The following is a 12,693-nucleotide window of genomic DNA, read 5'->3' as shown; positions in this document are numbered from 1 at the left end:
CTCCTCAAGCAGACCTCCTCTCAAGGTCTTCCCTTAATTTGTTTCACACACTTAATTTCCAGGCTCCTAAGCAAATGACGTAATTTATTTTGAGGAAGCTCCACTTGAATAAGAAATAGCTTAAAAATTGGTAGCAACTGCAAAGTGAGATGTCTCAAGGTCTCTCTTAATAAGGTGAACCTCCAGAGGGTCAGGACTACGGGTGGTCTCAGTGAATAACACCCCCACGCAGACTGCACCCAGCGCTGACCAGCAACAAGAGCACAGTGTCACACTCACAGGATGGCTCTGGGTTAGAAGGGACCTCAGAGGTGATCCATCCCCACCCCTGTCGTGGACTGGCTGCCCCACCAGCTCAGGCAGCCCAGGGCCCATCTGCAGCCTTGGCCACCTCCAGGAACAAGGCACTCACCACTGTCCTCTGAGCCCACACTATGTATTTTAATCAGAAAAGCTTCACACCCACAGCTCAGCAGCAGAGCCTGGGCTGATGATCAAGTGTTCCTTCTTTCCTTTTCCTTACAATTCCAGTGATCTGTTTGGCCAGGTAACTACTGAATCTACATACACACAAACACACGCTCATGTAGCACCCAGTTGGAACTTTCACAGCACTTACTTAAAAACCGTATCTGCTTGTGTGTGGCTTCTCTCAGCCCATTGGTTTGTGAATCCCAGCAGAAGGCAAGGAAGTCTGCAGGAGCCTGGAGCGTGCTTACCTGGCTTGTACTGCAGTGGGGGCCCTTCAGCGGAGCCCTCCGTGCAGCCCGAGGTCGCGTCGGTCCCCTCTCCCTCCGACATGCTCTCAGCACCATTACGGACAGGCTCTGCCTCCTGCTCTCCATTCTCTTCCACAGGTTTCACTTTTTTAAGTTCAGAGGGGTCTCTCTCCAGCTGAAACCCATGGCTCATGTTATCCTGTTCAGATTCAAGTACTTTGTCGCTCGAGAGCTCCTCCTCTACTTTAGGCTGAAGCAGACACAAACACAGAGGTGATGTCAGAACCCTTGCAGAGCCCAACGCCTGCAGATGGCTCTCCGTTCACCCACGCAACCTACCAGCCATGTGCATGCTTCTTCTACTAACCCTAACCCTAATCCTAACCCTAACCCTTCCCGCATGTGCTGTGCGGATCCGTACCAACACACGGACTGACCACATCATTTACTGACACTCTCGTTGTTAATTTTAGAGCTCTCTGAGAATACAGCCTTACTCTGAATTCACACATGGACACCGCAGCCATTAAACAAAAGGCAGAAGGACCCTGGGGTGCTTTGGGAGAGGCTCTTGATCCTCTCACCTCCCAACCTACAAGCACTGCATCCTTTCATGCTTTTTGCGGGTCTGCAAGTTAAAATGGTACAATGTTCTACTTTAGCACTGGTGAAAATACCAAGGGTGCAAAGATGGGACTCCTCCAGCACTGACAGGAGAATGTGCAGAGAGAACCTGCAGGGGCAGCTCAGCCAGTGCCACTCTTCATACACATACCAGTACAGTGTATGTTCTGAACGGTTACAGTTCCCTCGCCCTCTCTGATAAGTTCTACTACCAGTTTTACCCAGGACATAAAAGAAAGAGGTTCTCCCTGCACCATCCCTACCAGAACGGCAGCAAAGGTGACACTCCCAATTTGTCTAACTGCAGGCAAGGTGGTTTTGCACAGATGTCAGCTTTTTTCCTTCCCAGCTCCTCCATTCTCTGGCCATGACATCACAATGACATCACTGTGCGGCAAAAGAATGTCCTAAATGCCACCAGAGTGGCCCTGGGACCCCCCAAATGGTGCACTTTTAAAGGGTTCAAACCCATTTCCCCTTGGGACAGCCTTAAACATTCTCAAATGCTAGGAGTGTTCAATCAAGCAAGAACAAAGAAAACTTGGAGCTTCCAGGCCCAGGGACAGCCAAAAGCCACTGCTCTAAGAGATGCTGGGGAACATCACAGTTTTGGTAAATGTTCCCCCAAAAGTCTGCCTGGGGTCCTTGGGAGATGGAGGAAGCAGCGTGTCTGAAACACCCTTTGAAGACAGCAACATCTTTACTGAATACAGAAATAGGAGAGCTGTGCTTCCTCACCTCTGCCTCTGCCTCTGCCACTTCCTCGGTGCCCTGGGTCCGCTCTTTTGGTTTTGTCCACGTCTTTGGTGCAGTTACAGCAGTTGAGGCTGCAAGACAAGCATGCATGCATTAGAACATGAGCGACGTGCTGCCCTCCTGCACAATGGTGTTAACCACGTAGGGCAGCGGAGCAGCCGCAGCCTCACAGAGGTTTTGTTTCAATGCAGTACTAACAAAATCATCATCCAAGTGACATTAAAACAAGGTAATTGTTCCACAACTGCTCGCTGGAGCTCCAAATGGCCCTTCTGACAGCTAGGAGTTTATTACCAGCACTGTGAGGATTGTGCAGGGCAAAAGAGAACCTCAGAAACCAGAGAGTTTCAGGAGGTGATGTCCTGGTGAGGCATCATAACAGGTAACCATCACCTGATCCACAACCCTCAGCGCGCCGACCATGGCAGCACCCCCAGTAGAGCACCTCCCACTCCAGCAGCCCAATTCTCGTGAGCTGGGTTTGTATTTCCATTTGAAAGCAGGTTAACAGCTCCACTGCTCTCTAATTTCCCCGGACAACTCATTCAAAGAAAATACCATATGATATTTCTAGGATCTGCAGTGATCACCTTTTGCCTGGTAGGGTAAAAGAAACCATGCAGTATATTAAGATACAAAACCATTAATCCAGCATGCTCGTAATTTGTTGCCAGTGTTACTAGCTTAAATTCTGACACAGGCACACATGCATATTTAACAGTGTAAACAGAACTGATTTTGTGATTGAATTTTACAGCAGACGGAGTTGCTGCTCAAGCCCTTGATTTCCAGCAGATGCTGTGGAAAAGCATCTTCCTCTCTTTACCACTTCCACCTGACCAACAACGTTCTGCTGACAGGATGGGCAGAGTACAAACCCCAACCCGGGAGCGTTTCGCCCTCCCTGAAGCACCAACCTCAGAGTTCCACTGACGCTTTACAGGACTTGAGAAATGCTCCTTTCTCAGTTGTGGAAACCCACGTATTGGCTAACAGATGCCAACCCCAGGATGCACACGCAAAGCTGGCTACCTCTTTTATGAACAATTACCCAGGGTTGTTCTGTCGCTGCAAACAAAGCTTAGCATTCTGTGATCAAAGCAATGGCCATGAGGCAGAATCAGACTTCCCAGGGACAGATACAAATGGGAACACCTGACAGAAGAGCCCCGAAGAGCCCTCCCTTCGGCTCTGCTGCACGCCCCGTGCTGCCAAGCGCTCACCTGGGACAGGACTCTTGCTAGAGCTCAAGCTCAGAGCCTCTGTGCTCTCCTCCAGTTGCCCATCTGCCTCCGTCTCTTCCTTCTTCTCAGTATCTGTCAGCTCTTCACTAGGAGCAGTCCTTGTGCCCTCCTCTCCCTCCACATCTCCCTGAGCAGGGGGGGCACTGGGAGGCAGAGGGGACGGTGGGGAAGGGGCTGTACTGGTCAGAGCAGCAGCAGGAGGAGGAGGAGGAGGGCTGGGCGCTGGGGCGGGCAGTGGGGATGGGGCCGCGGCTGCATGGGGGGTGCTGGGGGGCGGCGCCGTGCCCAGGTCCCCGGGAGCTGCCCCTGGTTCCTGCGGGCCATCAGTGAGCGGCACGGCATCCTCTGCAGCCACACCGGCCCCACTCTCTGCGGCAGCGACATTCTCACTCACTCCGTTCAAGTCGTTAATCGTGTTCATGCTAACAGTCACCGGAACATCGGCGGGTGCTGCAGCGCTGCCCGGCTCCTGGCACGCCTCGCCACAGGGCTCTTCTGTGGGCACAGGGTCCAACATGTCCAGGCAGGGCACGGCGCTGGGGAGAGGCATCGCCTCCTCCTTGGGGGAAGCGACTTCACATCCCTCCTCGAGGTCGGCAGTGGGTGAGGGTTTAGCAGGAGCGATGGTGGCAGCAGCTGTGAGCGGGGCAGGGGGTGGTGATGGGGCCGCAGCGGGGGCCGGCGGGGTGTGTGGCGGGGTGGGCTCAGCCACCGGCATGGCCGGATCCTGCTTCTCTGCTGCGGACTCCGCCCGGAGCACGGAAGAAGACAGCTTTAATACTGGGTCTGGTTTTGGCTTCTCTTCTGGGAAAGGAAAACACAAGGCAATGTTACAAACAGAACACCATTCCCTACTGTAGCTGCTCTCCCGGCCCCAGCTCCCCTGCTCCGAGAACTCCACAGAAGACAAAGATACATCTGAGTTGGATTCCGCCTCAGAGGAATATGGGGCTGAAGCACTGAGAGCTGGGCAGCTCCTGCTCCTGACAGGCAAATGGGCACCAAGAGCAGCCAGCCACCTGCGAGCTCCCCGCCAGCATCTCTGCATCATGTCACAGCCATGCAATGGCTGAGGTTGGAAGGGGCCTTAAAGCCCATCCAGCCCCACCCTTACCATGGGCTGGCAGCCCCCACCAGCTCAGGCTGCCCAGGGCCCATCCACAGCCTGGGGCATCCACAACTCCGGACAGCAGCGCCAGGGGATGCTGCCTCACAGCCAGTGACAGGCTACGCTTTACAGCTGCCATGCATCACATCATTACCACTATGTGAGACACATTCAACTTCTGGACTTGTCACAGTTCTAAGCTCCAGCACCCCCCAGCACAACAAACTGAAGGACATAATCCCATTTTTGTTCTAAATTTCAGTCAAAAAGAGATATCTTTTCCAAAGAAAGCAGAAACAAAAGCGGGTGAAGCGCAGCTGCCATCTAACAGCACCACTGCTGCCACGTGTTTGTGGTCCAAAGGCTCAGGACGGTTGGATTTGGATTCTGAAGGCTCTGTGGAACTACCCAGAACTGGTTTAGAGAAGAAAATGCGTCACCTCTGATTCTGGAACGTGGCTGCAGAGAACTCGTGGAGCATTCCTGACATTTACGGCTCGCTATAAACACTGCCTGGGAATTCTCTCCCCAGAGATAAATGTGATTGCTCAACAAAACAAAACAACAAACAAAAAAAACCCCAACATTTGAAAAGTCCAGAAAAAATGTTCTGTGAGGTAAAAACACAGCAAAAGTCATACAGCTGAGTCTGGAAAGCGGTGGCCCAAACACACAGCCTTCAACCTGCACCTCATGTGGGGGGGACTGTGTGTGCAGAATTTAACTAGAGAAGGAACTGAAGGGGTATTTCAGAGCCAGGAGCAAACCTGGCCAAGGAGAAGTACATCTTTCCTTGGAGACCAAATCTCCAAGTCCTGGTGAGGATTCCCATCTGCCAGCAACCACAGAGACGGTCACACGGAACAACACACGGCTGGGAAGGCCAAACAACAGCATGGGAGCTACTCATGCACACTGATTCATCCCCCTTACCTTCCCCCAGTGTGCCCAGGGGAGGCAGTGGGGTGCTGAGTGAGTGGTCCGTGAGATCCTGCTGGACATGGGAACCCATCCCAGCTCCACGCTGTTTATCCGAAAATAATCACTGGGCTTGCTGCCATTTTTCCACCCTTTGTCCCACAGCAGATATTTGTGAGGCAGAGCTGCTGCTCACCAGAGCACTCTGCAGTACTGGCGATATACACACACCAGGCACACTGACAGCACTGACTACTGCTTGCCCCCATGGTGCTGCAGCCCGCGGCTCTGCCTGCCTGCATCCCTGCACGACTGCACAGCCTTACAGCCAGGGACTGCTGCAAAAGCTGCGAGTGCAGAGCATGGACTGCTTGTCTTGTAGAGGAAGTCCAAGGCTTCCGAAGGCTGCCAACAGCACTGCCAGCTGTGCTGCTACACACAGTGCCAGCCCTGCACCACGCACTCACTGAAGCTTTTAATGGCCCTAACGTATCACCGCAGGATCTGGTGCACAGTACCTGCCCTCCTCTGACATCTCCTCTCCACACAGACAGTTGAAGACCCCCCTTCAAACACGCATTCTGAGGGGTAAGAATGAAACATGATCACTCCAGGAAACCTTCTCCATCTGTGCCCTGGTTTCTTTTTGGTGAGACATTTCTGAGACTCCTGGCCCAATCACAGTTTCTCTAATTACTCCCTCCCACACCCACAGGCCAGAGCTCTCCAGGCATCCCTAGGATGCTCAGCTATGACCGATGAATGGCAGCAGTGATGTCAAGCCTCTCTGCTAAGAGCCCTTTCCTGACGTACACTTGTTTCTGAAGGCAACACGTGGGTGAGAGGAGCTTCACACTTCTCACTGCTCTAGAATGATGTTCAGGACATATAAGCTACAACACCATTTTTTGTTAAGCAGTTTCACATCGGCAAATTTCAATTAATTCCCTTAGCAACACATTGTTCCATGTTCCACTGGAGGAAGAGACGGCCCCTCCCCTTCTACTGCTGCTGAATGCCACCCCGCTTCTCTCCCTGCCAAAAATATTCCAACTGGAACAAGAAAGGAGAAAAATGACTAAAAATAATAGCAGAGGAAATATCTGACAACCAACCTTGCTTCGGGGCGATGGCCACAGGGCCAGGGGCGCTGGCGGTGAGGTGGGTGCTCTCCGCTGGCCCATAGAGCGCAGGGCTGGGCTCAGGGACCTGGCTGGGCAGCTGCTGTGGGAGGAAGGACAAAACAGGGCAGCAATGAATGCAAGAACAGAAAAACTGGCAATGTGAACACAAGCAGGGAAGGGGGAGATGAGAAGAGCACGGAGGAGAAAGGAAAACCAAGAGGTAGGGAGAAAAGAGGAGAGACGTCAGTGCAGAGGGAGCTTGATGCCTCCTACATGCAGGAACAAACTGCAGGGGCAGCAGGTCACACGGCTGAGGAGGCGGCTCCTCCTGCAGAAGCCAACCTGACAGAGCAGAGTGCCCACAGCACGGCTGTCCAGCTCCGTCCGGACACGCTGTCAGAAATCCACACTGAACGCATTTCCCTAAAAAGAAGCTCTGCCCATCTGCTCCCTTTTCTGGGACTCCCCTTTCCAACTTCCTCAGCTACTGCCTCTGAGCAGGGCAGAATACACTTGCTTAACAGAAATTACAGATGCTGTTGGGACAATAACTTTGAATTTCCTGGCTTGAGTGGGCTTAAATTTTCAGTTGTGTTGCACAAATGACTTTCACTGGTGAGCTCTATTTCAGAGCTCTTCTGTCATTAACAAAAGTGGCTGCAAGTAGCTAATTAAAATGAAGCCTGGCTATGAAACAATGAAGCATGTGCATACCTTGCTTAGAGCAGATCATTGGACATCACCGTTGCACTCTGCATACAAATGACAGCTGATAAAAAATCCAGGTTTATTAACCCCCTCTTGAGAACCATTTATTTTGTCCTGTTTGACTTAATTGTAGTACCTTAAAATAGATTTCTGAATGCAGAAGTGACCCGGTGAGTGCCTGCATTAGCTGCACCACCCATAAGCACTCTGAAACGGCTGTTTACAACTCATCCGCACTTCCACTTTCAGACTCTGGGTACATCTCAAGGTGGATGTGTGCTCGTGGCAGCACTGTATGTCTGCACTGCTCTCCTGGTCCGGGAAAGACCCAATAGCCCCAGGTTTCCAAGCAACTTAACTGTTGGCCATGGCATGCAGACCCCTCGGGTGATACAAAGGCTCCAAAGGGTTCAGAGCAGAATTTTTCAAGGGATTTATGGACTACGGAAAATGACAGTTTGGGATATTTGTGCTTTTTCTTAGGTCAGAAAAATGCCTTTCCTGTTGGTTTGGTTTTGTTGTTTCTTTCTTTTCAGAGGCTGAAGACACCAAAAGCAGATTTGGAAATTCCATGATTAACAGCCTGAGTTACTGTCACTGTTTCACCCTAAAGCAGGAGGGCTTTAGTACAGACAGCAATGCGATCTAAGATGTACCACCAACCATAGCCATGAGCCCTGGGGGAGAAGAGCCAGTAGCAGAAACATCATATCCTCCCCAAAGCCTTTACCAGCTCCAACCACTGCTGCTGGCACACGCAAAGGGAGGGACTGCCAGCAGTGCTGCAGCTCCGCATGTTACAGGCTGAGGGCTGCTAAAGATGACCAAACTTGGGGAAGAAACGCTTAAGGACATGGACAACTTAGGGAAAGACCATCCAGGTGCTGCTGATCTGGATGGAAAATAAAGAAGCAGCTCTAACAAAGGGCAAAGCCACACAGTCACACTGTTACCTGAGGTGGGGTCGGAGTGGAGGTGGGTCTGACGATGGGTGGCGTTGGGTTCCTGCTGCCCCCGCCGGACATTATTTCTTCTGTTATATCTTTGCCCCCCTGGTTCGGATCCCGGATCCGGATCTACAGTTTGGAACAAAGGAAGAGTTTGAGCAACTCTTCCTTCACACACTGTCCCTGGGGCCCAGGGGCAGGACACTCTGCCATCACACTCAGCATGAGATGCTCCAGGCTGAGCTGACGCTCTGCAGGAGCACTGCAACCTGAAACGCGTGATATGTCATCCCCTCGTCTTAAAACCCAGTTCAATCAAAATGCTCAAATACATGCAACTCTTCCAATTCCCTTGGATCTACATTAAGTGTGGCACAACTTTAAGAAGAAATACGTGCCTTGCTGCGTATCTATGGTCTCTATGTTTGGAAAATAAGCTTAGTAAAAGTTGGACAATCTAGAAGTTTAGCTACAGAGATAAACTTGCCAGATAAAGTGCAATAGAAAAAAAAATACAAAGCCCCATATTACCCCAAATATGGGATGCAGTGGCCTCGGCAGCCCAGCTGTTGGGGCAGGGCAAAGCCTTTCTATTTTCTTCTTCCACACTGAGATGGAGCATGCCATCCAAAGCCAAAAACCCGAGAACACACTGACTGAGCACTCAACTGGCACCTGAACCACTGTCACTGTGGGTGGGAATTTGTCAGGTCGTGTGGAATGAAGTATCAGTGCATACATTCTTCAGCGTACAACGTGTGGGATCCCACAAGCTGCAGAAGCGTGTTCCTTCCCATCTGGCTGTGACATTACAGAACACAGTGCAGAAAGGTTCCCCAACAAACTGAAATGAAGTCAGCGCTGTGGGGTGCTAATGCAGTGTGGGTGAGAGAGAGAAGAGTCAGCCCCTCTGAAGATAAAGCTCAGGTTTCAGCTCAAGCCCTCAACCATTTCCTTCAGCCTTCAGCAGGGCACTACCCAGAGACAACATACTGTCACAGAGGTTCCCTTACCGTTTTTTTCTCTCTTTTTGCTGGTGGAAGCTGCTGCTGCTGCGTAGGCACTATGATGGGTGCTGACTGGTACACCGGCTGACTTGGATAGAAAGGTGTTCCTAGGGAAGGACAGCACAGAAATGAGTGAGAGATTCAGCTCATTTGTTAACAAAACAATACCAAGCACAAGAGGTGAAGCTGTTTGTCCACCTGTTCCTCCTGCCCTTCTTTTTGACAAACACAACTTCCAGCTGCAAGCCAGTCTGTTTTGATCTTCCCCACTTCTACAAAATGGGAGCTGCTGCTCCAGCAAGACAGGAGATGGGGCCACTTCTTCATGTGAGAGCTCAGCACGTACCTCAGTGTCTGCTGAAATCCCTAGGGCAGGAAAAGCAATATGCCCCCCTTGGGCTCCTCTGCTTGGTGAGACAAAGAAGCATGGCCACAGACAGCACTCCAAAATTGCACCTCATTGCTGACTGCATGCCTGACATCCATTTTCTTTATGCAGTGAGACTGGTTCATGGAGAATGGGTTCTGTCCAGAAGTGCCTGACAAACAGGAGTGTCACAGCAGAGCTGTCTCCTGCCCATGTACCAGACAGCAGGCAAGCACGCAATGCAGAGCTATCGTCTGTTTTTCCATGGATGCTAGATGGCCACTTGCTTTCACTCCCCCCTGAAGTAACCTGATTTATTCTTCAGCTGAACTAACCTTTAAATGGGAGTGAAAATCTGCACTATACTTCTAACAGTGAGCGCTGTAACCAAAACAGGAGGTTACTGCTATCTCAAGCAAGTGGGGAAATTCACAAAAGCCAGTGAACCCAACCCTGTACAATCTGATCTGCAACTTCAAAGGATGCATTCCTCCAGCTGACAGCTGGAAAGCAAGAGCTGAGAGCAGGCCCCACCGCTGCAGCTCCAAGGGAAAAGCTTGTCGAACCATCCTGGGGTTTCCTGGGGTTCTCAGAAGTGGGCAAGGCAAGGTAAATAAATCAAAGGTAATAACAGTGATATGCATTACTGCAAGACACCTATTTCTGCAATCATTCAAACAGAGCTGGTTTGTCTGCGCTGACAGATCCTGCAGAAAGTCTTGAAGGGGACTGTGCTGCGAGTGTGGGATGTATTACATATGGCAGCACACTAGAAATGACAAAGGGCTGCATTACTTCTGCACAGAAGACTTCTGTCAAAGGAAGAGGTGTCATGGGACAGATGGACGCTCACCCATCAGCATGCAGGGAGCCAGGAGAGGGGCAGCTCTGAGCTGCTGAGGGATGGAGGAGAATGCCCCTCTGCTTTTTGGTGTGGCTCTGAGCCTCAGTGCCTGTGGCACGGTGTCACACACTCAGCACCACGTGCAAACAGCCACAGCACACGGCCACAGACCACACGCCCCGCAGCACCAGACAACAGGTAAGGCACAGGGCTTGCCCTCCTCCCTTTCTCAATACCAAATGAGGAACGTGGAAACCAAAGATGTGAAACTCCCTCTTGCTGTGTGCACATGGAGGGCATAGCTCAGAGGAAACCAGGGCTGTGGGATATATTGACAACACATTAATCAATAATAATGATTTAGCAGGGAAGAACAGCCAGCCACTATTCTTGCTCACGTGTGACTGTGGGTAGCTCTGTGAGCTGCAGCCTTTCCTTGAGCATTCATACAAACAAAACTCCATTACTGTGATTTTTCAGGAGTGAATAATAAGGGCCATGACACAACCAAATCGAGCAGCTATTTGAAGTTCAAACAAATGCTAATCCAGTTTGGTATTAAAAATCTTCAGCTTGACAAGAGCAGAAAACATGCCCAGGAAATCTCCAAGCATAACTCACCGTAGGCGTTGGGGAATTCTCCAGGACCCGGACCTGGATAGAAGGGGCCCGGCCCCGGCGGCTGCACAGGGTACTGCTGGGGGGGCCCAACATAGGGTGGGCCACTGTGGCGATACTAGGAAGAAAAACATAATCACCTGTTTACAAAGACTTAGGGGATGGCATGCTGCTGCATGAAGGAAATGCAACAGAACCCTCAAAAATCACTATGGACGAGGTTGTCAAACTTCTTTACAAAGACAAGTGATTCCCCTGCTTTTGGTAATACTGTGTTTTCATAAAGCCCCAGGTTTTAGAGCTGTTTAGCTAGTTTAAATACAGCTACTGCATTTTCTGGGAGTTTGATTTCACACTGTCTGAAAGGACCTTGGAAACTAAGGTTGAGCAGATACTTTGTAAAGGAGAAGGTTGGGGTCTAAATACGCACTGAGCGTTACATCTCTCTCTCTCTCTCCTGATGCTGCAGCAGGCATGGAGAAAATCCAGACAAAGGCTGCTTGGCAGCTTCTAGAGTGCTTGGGAAAGGCATCTGTACCTGTGGTATACAGTACTGGGGGGCCTGAGGCATGGGATACGGCATCGGCAGGTGATTAACCATCATGATGTGTTGGTTTGTCTGATACACTGCGGTCGGTGTTTGTGCACCAGGACGGATGGAAGGGCTGCTGTTCTGGATGGTGGCTCGTGGAGGCTGGATCTGAGGCCTCTGAAAAAACTGGGGTAGGGAAGGGAGAGAGGAAGGAGAGAGGAGAGAATAAAGTGTCGGTCAGTCCTTCTGGGGAAGGATGGGCAGCACCATTACAAAGGCAGACAATATTGCCATTCAGTACTACCTCCAAAGGGTTGCCACACATTCAGAAAACAGTAGCAGGACAATTTCTGACTATTTGTAAACAACAGGTTCATGCTAGCACCTTTGATTTTTGCCAGGTGTGAAACTTTACATCTAGCTATTAGTGTCTACTGAATTATACACCCCAACTTTCACAGCAACTGTCAGAAACACAATTTCCGTCAAATACGCTTTTATAAGGTGGGCTGACTGCCAAAAGCCACTGTTATCAGGAAATCAAAGATAAAGGCAGCTGTTCCAATCTAACTCCAGAACAGCTGAAGCCCCAGCTTTACAAAGGCCAGAGATGCCCCATGCAAACAGAGCCACGGGACTTGTCTTGTGCTCCATTTCCAGAAGGGTGGCAACCTCTTCCAGGTGGCACTAAACTCCTCTACCATGTTTGCATGAAGTGATGCCCAGAACAAGTGGAACAGGTCCAGGAAATCAAGGAACCCACTGGAACACGCTCAGGTCTTGACTCAGAAGCACTGGGAAAGGCATCGGCATCCCGGGATGGAGCATTCACAGCAGCCCTCTCTCCGGCTGTGAGCCTTGGCAACCCTCAGACCCAGTTGGTAAGGTATGCAAACAGTCAGGCATTCACTAACAGAATAATGATGTGAGTGATAAAGAGACACTTATGCCATGCAGAACCAGGAGTAAAAATTACCTGTATAGGTCTGAATCCTCCCTTCAATAACGAAGCAAGAAAGCAGCAGGAAACAGAAAGAAAGCCAATGGAACAGCTTACAGATCAATAGGAAGGAACAGGATTTAACATGCACCCTAACTGCACACAGCTCCATTCATCTTTCTGCCCCACTGTGACTGAGCTCTTACACAAACAGCAAGAAGGACACCGAACTGGTGC

At 50.7% G+C, this 12,693-nt stretch overlaps 1 protein-coding gene across 33 annotated transcripts in view; it reads right to left on the bottom strand.

The window, feature by feature from the left end:
* Positions 1–12,693, bottom strand: part of EIF4G3 (eukaryotic translation initiation factor 4 gamma 3) — a 97,174-nt gene that overhangs the window by 32,756 nt on the left and 51,725 nt on the right. For 13 of the 33 annotated variants that reach the window (XM_015297268.4, XM_025142573.3, XM_046903315.1 and 10 more), the window contains 8 exons: positions 11,523–11,702; positions 10,988–11,102; positions 9,162–9,262; positions 8,155–8,277; positions 6,485–6,593; positions 3,323–4,147; positions 2,082–2,170; positions 720–969 (listed from right to left, as the gene is read on the bottom strand). In XM_015297268.4, the coding sequence (XP_015152754.2) occupies positions 720–969; positions 2,082–2,170; positions 3,323–4,147; positions 6,485–6,593; positions 8,155–8,277; positions 9,162–9,262; positions 10,988–11,102; positions 11,523–11,702 (1,792 nt within the window). Of the gene's footprint in view, positions 1–719; positions 970–2,081; positions 2,171–3,322; positions 4,148–6,484; positions 6,594–8,154; positions 8,278–9,161; positions 9,263–10,987; positions 11,103–11,522; positions 11,703–12,492; positions 12,514–12,693 lie in introns of all 33 variants that reach the window. The other 20 variants (XR_005841484.2, XM_015297265.4, XM_015297269.4 and 17 more) reach the window with 3 other exon arrangements.

The sequence above is a fragment of the Gallus gallus genome, chromosome 21, assembly GCF_016699485.2.
Source record: "Gallus gallus isolate bGalGal1 chromosome 21, bGalGal1.mat.broiler.GRCg7b, whole genome shotgun sequence".
Classification (NCBI taxonomy): domain Eukaryota; kingdom Metazoa; phylum Chordata; class Aves; order Galliformes; family Phasianidae; genus Gallus; species Gallus gallus.
This window is presented reverse-complemented; position numbering and strand designations above follow the sequence as displayed.